This window comes from Diaphorina citri, unplaced genomic scaffold (genome assembly GCF_000475195.1).
Source record: "Diaphorina citri unplaced genomic scaffold, Diaci psyllid genome assembly version 1.1 scaffold68, whole genome shotgun sequence".
Classification (NCBI taxonomy): domain Eukaryota; kingdom Metazoa; phylum Arthropoda; class Insecta; order Hemiptera; family Psyllidae; genus Diaphorina; species Diaphorina citri.
Genome location: NW_007377505.1, coordinates 150,014 through 168,332, shown reverse-complemented (window position 1 = coordinate 168,332; position 18,319 = coordinate 150,014). Strand labels below are relative to the sequence as shown.

At 37.3% G+C, this 18,319-nt stretch overlaps 2 protein-coding genes across 2 annotated transcripts in view; both read left to right on the top strand.

Moving 5' to 3' along the window:
- Positions 1-5,500, top strand: part of LOC103519944 (long-chain fatty acid transport protein 4-like) — a 57,309-nt gene extending 51,809 nt beyond the window's left edge. The window contains exons 10-12 of the mRNA XM_026831233.1: positions 3,208-3,263; positions 4,464-4,617; positions 4,935-5,500. Of these exons, the coding sequence (XP_026687034.1) occupies positions 3,208-3,263; positions 4,464-4,617; positions 4,935-5,089 (365 nt within the window). The 3' untranslated portion in view covers positions 5,090-5,500. The remainder of the gene's footprint in view (positions 1-3,207; positions 3,264-4,463; positions 4,618-4,934) is intronic.
- Positions 5,501-8,356: 2,856 nt separating this feature from the next.
- Positions 8,357-9,975, top strand: LOC103519936 (frizzled-like). The gene is made up of 2 exons (XM_026831224.1): positions 8,357-9,282; positions 9,471-9,975. The coding sequence occupies exons 1-2, from the start codon at positions 8,672-8,674 to the stop codon at positions 9,973-9,975; spliced, it is 1,116 nt and encodes a 371-aa protein (XP_026687025.1). The 5' UTR covers positions 8,357-8,671.
- Positions 9,976-18,319: the final 8,344 nt, after the last annotated feature.

The following is an 18,319-nucleotide window of genomic DNA, read 5'->3' as shown; positions in this document are numbered from 1 at the left end:
AGAGTGATTTCCAAGTCTGTAGCGTGAAGGAAAAGTACGTTATTAGATAAAGGGAGATCATTATTTATGTAATAAGTACTTAGTAGCTTTTAGCTTTACCATTTGTTATACTTTACGTCATGAAGTAACTACCATAAAGGTCGATTAATGTGAAGGTCTCTAGTCACGCCAGTGGTCATTCTATTGATTTTCCGCAGAGAGGTTCAAAAATAGAAGTACATGGAATAAATAATAATGTTCTACCTTCATGGGGGAAGGGTTATAAAGGTCTTGCCCTTGCCTCTCCTTCTGTCTCCCTTACTTTTCCTCTCTCCGTTTCTTTCTCTTCCCTTCTCTCTTCATTCCTCGCTCTATCTCCTTCTCGTCCCTTTCCTTTCTCTTCCTTCCATTCCCTCATTCCTGTCTTTCTCTCTCTCTCTCTCTCTCTCTCTCTCTCCTTTCCATCCTCTACCCTTCTCTCGTCATCCCTCTCTCTCCCCCCTTCTTTGCCTGTTTCAATGTTAACGACCAAAAATTATGGGCTAAAAACATATTCATATTTCATAATTTTAGAGGTAGAACGAATAGTCGCTAAAAACGAATATTCAAATTTCCTCGGCTACTATATTTTACTACTCAAGTTATTACCTCGATCGATACATGTTTTGTATAAGTGATGGTTTCTCTGCAAGAAGGGTCACCATTACTTGGGTCCTTTTTGTCTTTTATACATTCTTATCTTGATTACTTGATTACCAATCTGCGATCCAAAGAGATAAGTGTCTACCCAAGTAGGCAAGTCAGATGTAAATTGTGAAGAAAGATTTTTTTTTATGTCCAGAAATACTTGAAAATCCAAGATCACAGACGCCAACTGATTTTTGCTTCTCGTACTTGAAAGTTCACTTTTGCTTTCAGATCACATTAGCTATTAACGAATATGAAATTGTGATGACGTATACCTACATACATATTCTCCAATTTTTGAAAGAAGTCTGGTTTGGGTTCAAATATTTTTAAATCTTGTCTTTCTAGAATCTGTTTTTAGTAGGGCGGAATCGCTCAAAGCCGCCACCAGAAAATTCAGACCTATGAAAATGATACAGACCATTGGACATGTGGTCTGTGTCGTAGCATGCCCATCCCATGGATTAGTTAAATCTATTGCAAAGCCGAACCCTGTATTAAAGGTAATAATGGCTCCAGGACCCAAGTACTAACACAAGAGACTTGAAGAGTTTACAACGAGCACATAAAACTCATAAAATCCATTAGATTGTCCCGCCTAGCGCCTTGTGAAATCTATTACCGCTATGTCTTCCTTTGGACCGGCCATTGTATTTGACTCCTTCTTTAGAGACTAAAACAGTTGACCCCCGGGGGTCAAGAAACTGACCGGTAAATGTCTTTGACCTAGGAGGGGGTGTACCCTAGGAGGAAGTGGTAATTAAAGGTAGGTACTTATACATGGGTAGAATTAGGTACTTATACTAAGGTATGTGTAATTATGTTGAATAATTATTAATAAAAGGTGAGTTTTGACCCAGCTATGACGGAATTTCAATGTTATTTTGAGTACCTACTTAATCGTTTGTGCTGGTTTGTGCCGCAAAGATATTGCCGGCTTAACTTACACAAGTAATAATAATTATTATTGCTGTCTAAACTGGACTAAGTAAATCAAACCTTTTCCCACCAAATAAAATAAGTGAGTATAATAAGTGAGTTATTATCAAATTATACCTACATAAGTAACTACTTACTCACTTAACTCCGATTAATTGAAAATAAATCAACAATAATTGATGATAACTTTTAAAGATCTTCTTTTTCTCGGAAAAAAAAGTGAAGAATCTTGGAATCGATCAGCTCTTTCATTTGGTCTGACTCAGAGCCAACACTTTGAACCCAACTGTAGAATGTTGACGTCCGAAGGTAAACCAGTTGGTTGCCATCTTCCAGTCTCATTATACGAAAACGTTCACTTCTTCCTCTTTGAAAAAGAAATAAAAAACATATTACTTAGAAGAAAATAACTCACTTCAAAATAACTAAATTTATAACCAGAGTGAAGAATTTGGGGTGATTTTAACCCTTTGGATGCCTTGGGGTCCTGTGAGGTGGTTACATGTTGTTGTTGGTGTTGTTTTGGGTGGTAGTGTTTCCATGACTTGTAGAGCTTTATGCAGATTTATTGATTTGATCATCAATAGTGAACAAAATGGCGATGAATGAAGATATATGGCTAGGCTAGGCAATCTAGGCACTTTCTATTTCGTCCATTAACTAAATTTATAACCAGAGTGAAGAATTTGGGGTGATTTTAACCCTTTGGATGCCTTGGGGTCCTGTGAGGTGGTTACATGTTGTTGTATAAAGATATATATATGGCTAGGCTACGATATATGGCTGAAGATATATGGCTAGGCTAGGCAATCTAGGCACCTTCTATTTCGTCCATTACGACCAATAGTGTCAGAAAATTGGGCTCCTTCCAAGTCTATTCCATGTTTGTGTAAGCCTGAGACAGCTGGGTACTTACCAAGGACTAGAGTGAGGACCCAAAAGGTTAAATGTATTAATAATAAAATTCAAATTAAAAATAATAATAGCCGCCCACAATAAGCTCTACAGGGTTGCATGATGTACGAGTAGGGTCAAATTAATTTTTCATACAGGGTGGCACTCCAATATTTCTAACGTAACGTTGATTATGTACTCGTTATATTACAAAACAAAATCTAGACCAGAGGCTAGAGAATGTGGAATCAGTTCCAGATATAGGTAATACCCGTAATACCTATCTGACGAATTACTGTTTCTTAGCCACCAGCCCATTGCGTGCTGCGGTTTTCTTATGGAAGGTTTGGTTTTTGTAATTATCTTCCCTAATTGGGCTCCCTTTCCGTTAGTGTGATTCACCATGCAGAGGCAATGGTCTTACATCTGCCTTGATGTAGCTTCTTGGTATTTTAAATATTGTGGTAAAGCCATCCGCTTTCAGAACAGTTAGGGCAAAAGAAGGAGAGAGAGAACTAAGGAAGGTAGAAACGATGTGTGCTAATAATAAGTAAATAATTATGGTAAAATTATATATCTCAGTCAGGATTCAAACCCTCACCCTTCCGCTCACCAGGCAAGCACCTCATCAGACAGATACCTAATGTGAACAGGTTTTTTTTTTACTCTATGTGAGGTTAAGTATTGACCACCTTTTTTCCCCCAGAGGCCATAAGTCTCGTCATTCAAATCTGCTCCCTACCACCACCTTCGCAAAATCCTCAGTAAAACGAATCTCAGTGTTCTGTCCATGTCCAGTATGAAATAACAGAAACCTACAATTAAACCGTCCAGAATCCCAGACACTGAGATATCTACAAAGCTATGCCCATTACAACTTTGGTCTGACAGTCATTTCTTGCAGTCTCTCCTACTAGTCTTCTTGGGAACCGGTTTTGGCAGAATTTCAGCTTCATGAATAACTTTTTTTGCTCAATTTATCATGTCCGTTATCATTGTTGAGAGAAAAAAAAAGCTCCGAGGTCCAAGGAACATCACGAGATTTTAAAGTGACCCTACTTAGGTGCCAAGCCTTTTTTGCTATGTGGTTTTTAAAAGGTACAAATTTTGCCTAATTTATTCACGACATTCTTGGTTAATTTTCCTCTTTTCTTTTCTATACCCTTACCTTTTACACCTTTAACCTTTCTACCTTTATTTAGATACTGACTTTTCATGTTACCTGCATAAATACCTACATATGTAGTTGGTTAGTTGAATTAATTAAGTGACAGGTATTGGAGATCTTCTAATTGCTTATTTCTAACCATTTCTTGTGGTTTTTCTTAAGGATCTTGGTGTCCATTTCCTTCTCTGTTAAAACAAAATAACCGCGCGGTATCGACTCTGACGAACTCTAAAATATACTCGTACATTCTTTCTTATTCAATTTTTTATTAGGTAAATAAATTGTAGTCAGGATTTTCTTCGGAGTTTAAATTCTTTCCAGGGTATCCAAATAAAATTGAAGCACGAGTACTCTACATACTTATTTATTTTTATCTTTCCGTCTCTGCGGGTGTTCTCCTTCCCTTTCTTTTCCTCTCCCACTTCCCTTTTCCACCCTCTTCGTATCTCATCCTTCCTTCCCACACATACGAGTCCCTTTTTTCTCTCAGCTTTTTTATAATTCAAAAATAAACCCGGGTTTTTACACGCACTGCTATATGAACGTTTTGTCTGACTTTGTGGAAGAAATTAAAATTTCAAAGCTTTTTCCTCGTTTGCTGGTGGCAGGGAATTTCTTTTCTCTTTGCTTCTCCATATGAAGTTTTTCTAGCGTTACTTACCTACGTGTTTGTATGCGGACTTGCTATTGAGATATTGGGAAAATCCTACAATGCTGTAGTGAGCACCAAAGTTGTGACATAATAACACAAAGAAACTGCATTTACATTTACTAATAGAGTTATGTTCTCCCTCAGGTACCTGGATATGAGGGACGTGCAGGAATGGCCGCCATCTTGGATATTAACAAAAGTCTGGACGTGTCTGCAGTATCAGAAGGAATCAAGAAAGCCTTGCCTTCCTATGCGAGACCCTTGTTTATACGGTGTCTGCGTGAAGTAGAGATGACAGGTAAGAAAAGTAACGTCCGGCGTGGTGAGAATTTGAATGGGTGACGGGCTTCTTGGTCCGAGCCAGGTGAAAGCCACACCGTCTTGTCCTATTCAGATCCAGACCAGAAATCCAAAGGCCCTCCATAACCCAAGTACACGTTTCGATTTTTCTCACCATTAGATGGGACGATAAATCGCATAGAAATTACCCCGGACAAAAGAAATTTGGTGGAGAAAAAAAAAAGTTTCATGATTGCGAATGTTTGTGAACGTGAGCCATAGTATAGAGTGTAGCAGACGTTGCTTTACATTGCTATTACCTATTGTTCTTTTCAGGTACGTACAAGCTGAAGAAGTTAGATCTGCAGAAGGAAGGCTTTGACCCGAACGTTATTCAGGACAGGTTATACTATCTGTCTAGCAAAGGTGTCTACGAAGAATTAACTCCAGAGGTGTATAAGGATCTTGTCCAGGGTAATATAAGACTCTGAGAAGCTTAACCCTTCGAAATATGGTCGCAGCTTCAAAATATCGTGCCAACGAATCCTTGATCTGTGAAAAACCTTGCCAGAAAAACATGGTACCAAATTTTCAAAAGTTTTAACAGCACTGTACAAGAGATTTTCAGAGACAGGGGTTCTACGCTCCATTCGGCGTGGGTTTCACGCCTTCTCACATTAACCTCATCGGAGTGAATTTGGGAAAAGCCAGCAGCATGTACCCAGATGGTTACCCAGCCGAATATCAGCCAACGTGGCTCTGATCCTCTGATTGTTGGATTCTTGGTTGGTTGGGAACCGGTGGATTCAACGTGCTGTCGCCGCTAACGTTCGCACAAATTTCAATGCAGCTGAGTAAGGTTTCTTTCCTTGTTAGTTTTCCAAGGCCCAAGTTAAAAAAAAGCCAAAGTTATTACAGAAGAAAAAAATTAAAACCTTTAAACTATCAAAATCACACTTAAATAAATGTTAATAAAAATAGAAAGTAAAAACTATCATAATAGTTTTTGTTAGAAAACGAAATTTTATAAAGAATTACTATGAAGTATTTTAAATACCACCATTAATGGGGTGTACCTATACCTACTATTGTTTTTTATCTACCTATAAACATATTATACCTTAGTTTAATTCTCATAAATATTTTAATAAAAAAAGCTTAGTTTAATAGCCAATTTTATGTTTAGCCCATTAGTTTTTTAACTAGAAACATTCCGTTCTATTTTGGCATTTTTTATGTCAACATCAAAAAACTATCAGTGAGGCGATAGCCTGTAATATCACATAATCACTGGCCAAACTATTTTACAATCTAACATATGTAAACCAATTTAACTTACTCGTTACAAAGACTAATTTTTTGTATTCTTTTTCTTACTGTATATTGGCTATATTCTTTTCTAAACCGTTTTATGTTTTACTTTTTTTTTTTTTTTTTTTTTTTTTTTTTTTTTTCCTTCCTTTTCTTCTTCTCCTCCTTCTTCCTCTTCTTTTTCTTCTTCTTCCTCGTCTTCATCTTCTTATTCTTCCTCTTCTTATTTTTTTTGTTTTTTTTATTTTTTTTTAAACCGTTTTTTTTTTTTTTTTTTTTTTTTTTTTTTTTTTTTTAGGGACGTTTTTGTTATGGCCAGTACCACAATATATTAGTTTAAACTCGGTTTAAGTTTAACTCTCGGATTAAGGAATCTGATTGGCTGAATTCTTTGAAACTAACCAATGAGATCGATCCAAGAGTTAGAAACTTATTTTAAACTCAGATTGTGGCCCCGGCCGTCTACTGCGATTATCGTTGACCCAAAGTCGCATCACTAACGCTTCTTGGTTACAATTTTACTTTCCATTACTAATGTATAACGGAGCTATATTAGTTTTCGCTCGTTTTCGATGCGTACAAAATTGACTGTTCGTTGTAACTTGTACCTATCTACTGTTCCCCGATCGTTTTTTTAATTTCTGTTTTGATATACACTTTTATTATCAGCTCTTGTGATGTCTATTTGTACCTAAGTATGTTCTGGCAATGCCACAAAAGAACCATCAGAATGGACTTTTTTTTTACTTGATATGTACCTAATCAAATACAAAATTACAAACATATTTCTATGAACACTTCGTTTTATAAACCAAGTGATCTGCTTGAAAATCTAAAAGATTGAGTTATAAAAAAAGAACTACTCTTTTCACTTTTCAGTGAACTACTCAGTCACTGAGTCAGATCCTACAACATGTAACTCACTGTTCAACTCCCTTGTAGAATATCCCCTGTTTATACTGCCAGAATGAGACTGAAAAGTCCCTTTACTCCCGCAGTCCCTTTACCTATAGGGAGATTAGGGAGTTAGGCTCTGACTCATTGACTGAGAAGTTCATTTAAAAGAAAGAGGAGTTGTTTTTTTTTCCAACTCACTCTTTAAAGATCCCCAACGACACAAATACTTGAAATTTTTTCGATAGGCAACTTTGATTGATTTAATTTTGCTGATCACTGATTTAATTAAAGTTTTAGTGTCATACCGGACCTTAATTTTGTCATGTACCTACTTCTCTATTAGACCCTATTGGGGTGGCCAAAAATTGGCACCAAAGAACAGTGTTTGCGATCAACCAAATTAGGACTAAAGTCGAGTAAAAACATTGATTTTGGTCTCTGTTTTAACTTTTTTTTTTAATAATTTTAACCAATTGTAGCTATTTGAAGGTTGTTAAGTAGATATTAACGGTAACTGTAAACTGCTGTAAAGTTTTCTCTTTAACGACTAGTATGGATATAATGTAATTTATTTGTTTTAACTCCATTTTAAGTTCGATGCAGCTTATACTTCTATCTGTTTTCTGTAAATAAATTGTATTCTCTTGTTTGTGAAATAGGTTAGGGTAATCCTATTATATATTCCATTTTAAAATATTTTGCATGTAAATAGAGCACGTAAGTGTGACGTTATTTTGGGCATAAACTATGACTTAGGTAGTTAGCTTGGAGGGTAGCGCGTCTGTTTTGATAGCGCTAGGTCGCGGGTTCGATTCTCGCTCGGGGCGGATTTTATCCTAAACGGATAAGGTTCGTTCTCGGAAAGGCTGGCTTTCTCCTATCTTGTCTTCCTTCTCTCTTCGCTCTCGGGACGATAAGACCTTAGCACAGTTCCCTCTATCAAACCTCTTAAAAAACCGTGGCTCAGCCCGATCAAATGGAAATTCAACATGAACTTTTTAAATTAATCAGCCAACCACCCAATTTGTGTCCAATTTGACGTCATCACTTAAGCTGTCCATTAAATAATAAATATACAATTTTAGCCTATTCTAAAATACACGTTGATTGTTCTTATTCACGTCATAATACTTATAATAGGCTTGAACACTTGAAGTTCTGGGTTTCAATCCCCAGAAGAGTAATTTTACACAGTACAGGCGTACCTACACCATTGATTACCTCCTTTGCTCTCAATAGTCTTCAAACACCGAGAATGTGGTAAGTACCTACCTACTTACTCAGCCGTAAAATGAGATGATTCCATTATTGCCATTTCATTTTATGAACTTTAAAATCACTTCTCGCTAGTCGCCACTGAAAATTCGGCTTCACTTTTAGAACTCTTTACCTGTCCACTCCCCGATAACCTCATTGCACATTCGCTTGACAAGTGCTGCTCTCACCGTACATTTATTGAATTAACGGCTTTCCCCCTAGAGAGCGCTTTTGTTGAGCACAATAAGAAAGTAAACAAAAACAAACAAACTTCAGTTTGAAAGAAGCAGCGGACGGGTAGGTTGTGTCGCGTGTTTTTTTCGCTAATAAATTTTAAAAATGAAAATGTAATTAATGATTTTAAATGATGCTTTTGATAATATAATGCATAAATTAATAAATTTTATTTAAAAATAAGGTCATTATTTATAGGCCCAACTCTGAGCATTGTTTAATTTATTAATATAATAATGGAAATTTCAAGTGATAGTTTTTTAACACGAGCGGTTATTTTTTCATAATCAAGTTTGGTGTTTTATTGTGTGATGGTGTTTTTAATTATCAATAAATAGTTTGTGATCTCAGTGCTATAAAATAATATTATAACCATGTTCCTAGTCAGTAAATGTTCTTTTCTATTATCAGTGCTAATAAGTGTGTCTGTGGGGGATCAAATAACCCACATCTCGGATCATGATATTCTTCCTATCCATGCCAAGTGTGAAACCATCACCATACCATTCTGCCAGGATATTGCGTACAATGAAACCATTATGCCAAATCTCCTGGGTCATTCCAAACAGGAAGATGCTGGGTTTGAAGTGCATCAGTATTTCCCTCTTGTGAAAGTCAAGTGTAGTCCTGATCTTCAGTTCTTCTTGTGTTCCATGTATGCTCCCGTGTGTACAATTCTGGAACGTGCTATACCACCCTGTCGGAATCTTTGTCTCTCAGCACGTAACGGATGTGAAAAACTCATGAATGACTTTGGATTCCAATGGCCTGAAACATTTGAATGTTCCAAGTTTCCCCTGCCAAGCAGTGGACCTGATTCCCTCTGTGTTGGGGACAATGAGGAAGGTGGAAAGTCTAGTACCCTCAGTCCCATGATAGAATCTAACTTTGGTAAAGATCTTCGCCCTGGGGTATCCTATCCTAATCTACCTGAGAATGCAAAGGATTATGGCTTTGTATGTCCTCTCCATTTTAAAATCCCTCCCTGCCAAGCAGTGGACCTGATTCCCTCTGTGTTGGGGACAATGAGGAAGGTGGAAAGTCTAGTACCCTCAGTCCCATGATAGAATCCAACTTTGGTAAAGATCTTCGCCCTGGGGTATCTTATCCTAATCTACCTGAGAATGCAAAGGATTATGGCTTTGTATGTCCTCTCCATTTTAAAATCCCCCCTGGCTTGGATTATGAACTGAAAGTTGGTGATAAAGTGGAGAAGAACTGTGGTGCTCCCTGTGATGGCATGTTCTTCTCTGAGAAGGAAAAGAAAATGTCCAGATTATGGGTGGGCATTTGGTCTGCCTTGTGTGCTACTAGTTGTCTCTTCACTGTTCTTACTTTCATGATAGATTCCGACAGGTTCCGCTATCCGGAGAGACCCATTATTTTCCTCTCTGTGTGCTATCTTATGGTTTCTATTACTTACATCATTGGCTTTATGTCTGGAGATAAGATATCCTGTACCAAACCATTCTCACCACCTCCAGAACATCCACACTTGGCTATGGTGTCTACTATTACTCAGGGTACTCGGCAGGAAGCCTGTACCATTCTCTTCATGATCCTATACTTCTTTGGAATGGCCTCATCAATCTGGTGGGTTATTTTAACTCTCACTTGGTTCCTGGCAGCTGGATTAAAATGGGGACACGAGCAACTGATTTTTGCTTCTCGTACTTGAAAGTTCACTTTTGCTTTCAGATCACATTAGCTATTAACGAATATGAAATTGTGATGACGTACTTATATCTACATACATATTCTCCAATTTTTGAAAGAAGTCTGGTTTGGGTTCAAATATTTTTAAATCTTGTCTTTCTAGAATCTGTTTTTAGTAGGGCGGAATCGCTCAAAGCCGCCACAAACCTTTTTTTTTTTTTTTTTTTTTTTTTTTTTTTTTTTTTTTAGGGACGTTTTTGTTATGGCCAGTACCACAATATATTAGTTTAAACTCGGTTTAAGTTTAACTCTCGGATTAAGGAATCTGATTGGCTGAATTCTTTGAAACTAACCAATGAGATCGATCCAAGAGTTAGAAACTTATTTTACGCTTCTTGGTTACAATTTTACTTTCCATTACTAATGTATAACGGAGCTATATTAGTTTTCGCTCGTTTTCGATGCGTACAAAATTGACTGTTCGTTGTAACTTGTACCTATCTACTGTTCCCCGATCGTTTTTTTAATTTCTGTTTTGATATACACTTTTATTATCAGCTCTTGTGATGTCTATTTGTACCTAAGTATGTTCTGGCAATGCCACAAAAGAACCATCAGAATGGACTTTTTTTTTACTTGATATGTACCTAATCAAATACAAAATTACAAACATATTTCTATGAACACTTCGTTTTATAAACCAAGTGATCTGCTTGAAAATCTAAAAGAGTGAGTTATAAAAAAAAACTACTCTTCACTTCAGAGAATGTTTCTACTTGTGAAGTAGAGGGTGTAGTGAGTAATGCAAGCGAGTATCGAGACTGTGTTGTATACGGTGTAGAGGTAAGTGAAACGGTGGCGTTTTCTTGTCAGATGATTGGTTCTTAGCTAAATTCTTTTCAGGGATTCATTTTGTACGAAAATCGTATTATTATTTTATTTTTTTTTAATTACCTACGGGAAATCTTCGCGCTTTAAAAACTAAGTAAATTTATTTTAGGTATAGGTATAAGGCATTCATTCACTTGTTACGGCCGGGGCCAGGACTCAATTTGAATTTAAATGTAGTTTAAAAGTTAAACTGATAACCCCCTCAAAAATCCAAATGTAAATACCCGATTACAGTACTTTCCTTGTGAGAAATTCCAGGACTCAATTTGAATTTAAATGTAGTTTAAAAGTTAAACTGATATCCCCCTCAAAAATCCAAATGTAAAAACCCGATTACAGTACTTTCCTTGTGAGAAATTCAAGGACGAGTTCTTTTCCCTGCAAACGCATTCCCAGTTTTCCCATGGGAAGACGTGTCTGCCTCGTTGCATTACAAACCTAGTTTAATATTTCTGCGTGTTACCTTACATATCTAATAGCCCAATACTAATAGAGTTATAAAGTCAGCTCTCATGGCGTAGTGGTCACTGCGCTCGCCTTGCACGCGGGAGACCCGGGTTCGATTCCCGGCGGTGTCTAAACGCCTTGATTTACACTTCTTTCTTCGTTGTGTTATTTTTATTGCATTTTTATGTTGAGAATTTCAAATGGAAGATGGATTTTTTTATAGCTTTATTTATAGCATCAGGGGTGGTTGTGACGAGATTTATTGTGGCGAGACTGTCTCATCATAGATTAATAATTTTATGACCAATTGGTGAGGTTTTTAGCCAGCTAACCCCATGATAAAATTACCAAGTACCTACCTAAGTAGTTACTTGTTTGACAGAGAGTGTTGTACGCAGTACGATATTAACTTAGTGGCTTTCCTCTTCAAGCCTTGATTCCAATCCTGTGGGACTTAAGTATGAGCCTTTAGGTACCTACATACCTAGCCCAAGGTTATAGGGCTTCAAGTTCGTCACAAGAATCAGCAAGTTAAACACTTTTTTCCTAGGTAGGTATTTCCCTACCCAATTATCAACAGATCTACCTCGCTAAAACCTCGTTGTCTTAGATAACATTTAGTTACCTATCTAAGTACTTACTTAAGTTAGTAAATATTATTTGAAAGTAAATATAAATACTTGTGGAAGTACGTACCTACTGACATAAAATATGTACTTCTTATTTACTTACTGTACTTATGTAAGTAAATGTAAGTACCTATGTACATACTTAGTTACATCCTCTCCAGAGAGTTCATTTCCACTTCCACTCGTCTGTCCTAATATTAAACGTCTACGGACTCTACGGATATGAGTACATAGAACAGAAAGAATTATTAGCAGCTTTGATTTATGTCGCGTACAATATGAACAGAAATAAAATAGTAAAATAATAATACAAATAAATAAAACCATTATTATATGAACAGAAATATGCCCCATCATTCACGTCTCTCACATAAATAATATCTGCTGGAATGACATCTTGTCTACAACAACTCTATGTTGGGGAAACATGCAGCTTCGGAATCCTTAACTGGTTTTCTAGAGATGACTGTGGGCAGAAATCTATTTCGATCACAAATATATAGGTATGTTGTTGGGCAGAAAATCTATGGCGATTGCAGAGATAGATGATAGAAATCTATGGCACAGAGATAGATGTTGTCTGACTTGTATTAATCCCATTTTATTAGGCAGCACAGTTAGATGACTTAGTGACATATACTTACTCAGTGTCTGCTCTATTGAATAAGTACTTGTGTGATCCAGTTTGAATCGTTGGTAATTCAAGTGAACTTTTCGTGAAGTTTGAGTCGTCAAAAAGGGGACTACTTAATTGTGGCTTACTTACTTACCAGTTTAAAAAAAAAGATGTTTTCAGTATTTATTTTTAGATTGAAAAAAATCAATTACCTTCTTAATCAATTTTATTATTTCCTTAACCAGCCTAGTTAGCTAGGAGTGTAGCGGGTTAGATTACCGCCCGAGGCGGATTTTATCTTAAACAGATAAGCCCACTAGTGACTACATACATATGAACAATGAACATACCTTTGTACTTATATCAAAAGAGGTCCAAATAAAGAGGTAAAATCAGATCACTCATCACCGATTCAGATCCCCTACAATCCGACTCTGGTAATATCTTCTTCAATAATGTTGATACCCACGCAGACAAAAAACTGGAAAGAAAGGTCACTTTATGTAATGAAATAAAAACAATACCTCGAGTGCCATAAGTTACGTTAATCAGCCACATCATTAACATTTAGACTGGAGTTGTTGATGGGTCGAAAAATATACATATGGATTTACCATATAGGAACAGAAATACCGAAACCTCTACCCAAGTTTGTATGTTATAGGTAGAGTCATGTGCAATTTTTTTGGACAGATTAGTTTTGGAACTTGTTAAATGTCAGCACGTCAGCGGTATTTTCTCTGAAAATAGAGCCGGCTACCTATTACCTATACATATAAAACCAACGTGTCTTGAGCAATACGAGCTTTTAGCCAATAGGTTCTATATTTTTTTAGCTTTCAGAAAAGGCTGTCAGAGTAAAAGAATAGACGCCCTACTAACCTACTTAGTAGAGCCAACTGGAAAATCTTGGACAGTAGGTATCCTGAAGACACCAACATGAGCTTTTAGCTGATACCAAAAACATATTTTTAAACCATAGGGGCTGGAAATGTCAAATTCCGCTCCCGATTGATGTACCTAGTTTTCTCTTTGCGATTGCAAAAGAGCCTAGACTCCTAGAGGACCTAGAGAAATAACTCAACATCTCAACAAGTGTAGGCACGGTAGGTCCCTTAAAATTTCGGACGCTTTGGAACAAATTATTTACAGAAACGGGGCATTTGGACCGTTGGGCCTTTCAAATATGTACCACCATCATAATCACAATAATGATTTTACTGGCATCATAACGTGATGTGTGCCGTGTGCCCTCCTATCTCCCATACCCAAGTATGTAATATGTACCTATACCTTCTATTCATCAGAGCTCTTATTATGAATCTGGGTGTTTTTATCTTTTTATTATAAAGGAACCAGTTCCACCATGTGGTCTCCAATCCCCATGGTACTCATAATGAACCTATAACTAATAGAAATAAACCATGGAAAAGAGGGTCTAGAATCTAGGGTCGGGTGTCCGTGAACCTGAACCTTGGAGCAATTCCAGAGTAAAAGAAAACAGATAAATAGACCCTATATCCCCCCCCCCTTCCCTTTCACCAATATTAATAGTGGTACTGGAGATGGGGGGGAGGGTGTATTATGTAGGGGGGGGATAACCTTTCCCCATGTCACCTTTGTCGACTCCTACCCAACCAGTTTTGATGTAGCATCATGACGAGAAAAGTGATCCAGTTTTGATATACATAGGACGCGATGTCAATCTTGAAATGACTACTTATATGCAATTTGCCATTGCACTCGATTTTTTTCAACATAGAGAGGGAGAGAGAGTGAGGGTGAGGGTGATTTGATTACTTTCTGTTAAACCTTCTGGGCAACACTTGACTGTTAAAATTCAAGGAGAGACTCGCATTTGTGTCACTTGACTCAGGTGTGCCCTACTCCTTACAATAGTGCTTATAGTCGTTAAGGAAAAGGTCACCACGTGTTATGTGACACAAGACAGAATAAGAAGTCAGATTTTATAACATTTTATGTTCCCTAGTCCCTACCGACATCTTCAAATCGGGCATGCTATCACCATTAGTAGAGGGGTGCCTTTTGCCTTTAGAACTATTTGATGGCTCTTTAGGACAAAATCTAAGATAGAATCTTTGGGGGTTTTCAGCTCCACTGACTAAACGGTTACCTAAGACTGCTAAGACGCTCAGTTTAGCATAATTTAATAGGATAAGTAAAGTTGTGTGATGTTCACACCATATTTTTTTCTTTTCTTATTTTTTTCTCTCTTCTCCTAACAGCTTTATATTCCCTGCTCCGTTTTACTCATGAAGTCATAACGTAGGACCTAAGGGATACCACTACCTTCCTAATAAATAAACGAGTATTCCTTTCTCTACCTACACATCTCCTCTCTCCTGTTTCTTCTTTCCCTTCCTTCCCTCGCGTACTGCTTCTTCCCTTCTTCCTTCCTATTTGCTATCATATTCTCTTTCTTTCCTCCCTTTTCTTTCTTGCTATTTATCCCCTTTTTCATCCCAAGGGACATATGTAAGTAAGAAAATATGATTTTCCATCTCTCTCTTTCCCTCCCTCTACCTCTCTCTCCCTCCCTCTCTTTCTCTTTCCCCCCTCTCTTTCTCTCCCTTTCACTCACTCATCCTCCTTTCCCTCTCTCTGTTTACTTACCTTATGTGCTTGTGTACCTACGCTACGCCTCAGTACATTCAGAAATGGCTGTCAGGGGCAAGCTGGAATTTTAGCATTCGAGTGTTGGTACTTAAGTATCTCAGAAAGGTCAAACGGCTTAAGAAGTCTCATAAGGGAATGACCGTAGAGGGAAACAATATGGCTCATATAATATGGCATGATATATGCGGCATGAGTTATGGCACTGAAGTATGGCTAAGCCAAAGTTGGACCGTATGCCCATGTCATGCAGAGAGAAGCGCGGTTATAAATTAAACTTTTGGAAAGTTAGAAGTTTCGGATTTGGGTGCGGAGGTGTAGGTACTGTTTCTGGTTGGCATGGTGTAAATCATACGGCTTAAACCGATGGTTGGATGTGTCAAGCTCAGTGTGAGGTCAGCAAAATCAGGCTTTTTTTTATCAACGGGACAAGCTGGCAAGTGAGTATAACTTACTTTGATAAATTATTATTCATAATTACTTAATTAGGTAAGTTCTTAAGTACTGCCTTAATTGGGTAAGTACTTACTGCCTTCATGTGGTCGGGAAAATGTCCAAGAAGTACTTACCAAACTAGTTTTAGTCAAGAGAATACCTTGAGTTGAAGGAGCCTTGTTACCACTGTCTGTTAAGTAAAGGAGGGACAATAATATTGCTTTTATTCAGCATTCAAAGTGCAGAAGTCAAAAAATATCAGATCAAAATTTGACAGGGAAAAATGCTCAAGTACATAGGTACTTTTACTCGTAGGTACTTACTTGCTTAATACTTACTTAGCTGCTTGGGTAGGTACTTACGTAATCACTTACTTAAATACCTTTTACTTACTTACTTAAGTATGTAATTGTAGTTAACTAAGTAGGTACTTAGATACTACACTCACCTGTAGGTACTTAGAAAATAGACAAAGCTCTAAGCTAGCTGTTGCTATTTGCTTTACGAAGGTCAATAAATTTCAATTTCAATTCAATAAAGCATTTATTTTGTACAAATGTACGTTTGCTTGTTTACATGGAAATTACATATCAATACAGAATACAGAATAGAGAATACAGAATACAGAATTACCTACAAACATAATGAATACAGAGAGCAACACCTGAAATGCGACGAGCGTAAAGGAAGAAGGGGAAGAAGAGGAAGGGGAGGAAGAAGAAGGGGAAGAACAAGAAGAAGAAAAGGAGGAGGAGAAAGAGGAAAAAGAATATGGGGAGGAAGAAAAAGAAGAAGAAGAAGGGGAAGAAGAAGAGGAAGGGGAAGAAGAAGAAGGGGAAGAACAAGAAGAAGAAAAGGAGGAGGAGAAAGAGGAAAAAGAATATGGGGAGGAAGAAAAAGAAGAAGAAGAAGGGGAAGAAGAAGAGGAAGGGGAAGAAGAAGAAGGGGAAGAAGAAGAGGAAGAAGAAGGTACTAAGTAAGAAGCGACTCAGCACTCACATAAGCTTAAAAAAGAGACAAACTGCTGTTTGCTTTTACTTCCAAGTCTTATGTGACCGAAGAAACCTGATATCAAGTTATTGCCTGGTTATAGTTATCCTGATATCTACATGGTAAAGTTATAATTTGTCATATTTTCTATATTATTATTCAATTTCTCGTAGAAATTGTTCATTTATGGCTCTTTAAACAGGAATTATACTCTTTTATACATTCTTATCTTGATTACTTGATTACCAATCTGCGATCCAAAGAGATAAGTGTCTACCCAAGTAGGCAAGTCAGATGTAAATTGTGAAGAAAGATTTTTTTTTATGTCCAGAAATACTTGAAAATCCAAGATCACAGACGCCAACTGATTTTTGCTTCTCGTACTTGAAAGTTCACTTTTGCTTTCAGATCACATTAGCTATTAACGAATATGAAATTGTGATGACGTATACCTACATACATATTCTCCAATTTTTGAAAGAAGTCTGGTTTGGTTTCCAATATTTTTAAATCTTGGCTACCTAGAATCTGTTTTTAGTAGGGCGGAATCGCTCAAAGCTGCCATCTATCCAGTCTAACTAGGCTGGCAGCCGAAAAAACCCTCCCAAAACGAGCAAAAAATACCGCCAAGCAACCTTAGCACAGCCGCTAGCCATCTCTGAACGATTAAAAATGTTCGGATTCCAATGAAGAGACCGCTGCGCTGCTGCAGATTGCCCAAGTTCCACTAATCAATATGCCAACATCGTACAACCACTCAACGATCGGTCTCTATTGTTTACAACCCAGCCACAGAACTACCCAAGGGTCATCGATATCTGTGTGCTTCTTGCTCAAGGCCAACCGGTCAAATGATGGACTGAAGACTAGACTGAAGTACATATAGGAGTATGTACCTAGAGCAGTGGTCCTTAACCTATGGACAAAGTGGTCCACGAGACACGACCTCGAAACTTCACAATGAGAATTATTGTTAATTCTCATTGTTTCGTTAGAAAAAGTATTGTATTTATGCTGAAATTCCGCTAAGAAGGAGGAAAAAGGAACTTTGAAAATGAAAACGGCACAAAGGAGGGAAAGAAAGGCCGTAGGCCCTAAGAATGTACTGTCGTCACAAGCTTGTTAAAACTCGTTCAACAATAAGGTTATCTACATAAATCTAAAATAATATCAAGTGATCCGCAAAGGTTTGGTTCGCCACTTCTAACAATTAGGAGAAGAGAGAAAAAAATAAGAAAAGAAAAAAATATGGTGTGAACATCACACAACTTTACTTATCCTATTAAATTATGCTAAACCGAGTGTCTTAGCAGTCTTAGGTAACCGTTTAGTCAGTGGAGCTGAAAACCCTCAAAGATTCTATCTTAGATTTTGTCCTAAGGAGCCATCAAATAGTTCTAAAGGCAAAAGGCACCCCTCTACTAATGGTGATAAGCATGCCCGGTTTGAAGATATCGATAGGGACTAGGGAACATAAAAATGTTATACCTTTCGAATATTCCTTCCCTTTTTCAGCCCTCGGTCTTTCCTTCTTGTCCTAGATATCCAAGTTTCCCTTATCATCCAGTTCTTTCTGCATATCTTTAGTTCATTCCCTCTTTAACATTCATAGTATAATAAAATTATGTGTTAATCTTAATCTGTATAACCACCCATGTGGTAATCTGTTAACACCTGTGATTAATAAAGAAAAGTGTTTCACCGCCGTGCCGTTTTTATTTCCT

Excerpts from the sequence above, each read along its gene's own strand:
- LOC103519936 (XM_026831224.1), top strand. The coding sequence starts at position 8,672 with ATGTTCCTAGTCAGTAAATGTTCTTTTCTATTATCAGTGCTAATAAGT. Across the intron at positions 9,283-9,470 it reads CTCCATTTTAAAATCCCTCC|TGGCTTGGATTATGAACTGA; the intron begins CTGCCAAGCAGT and ends TAAAATCCCCCC.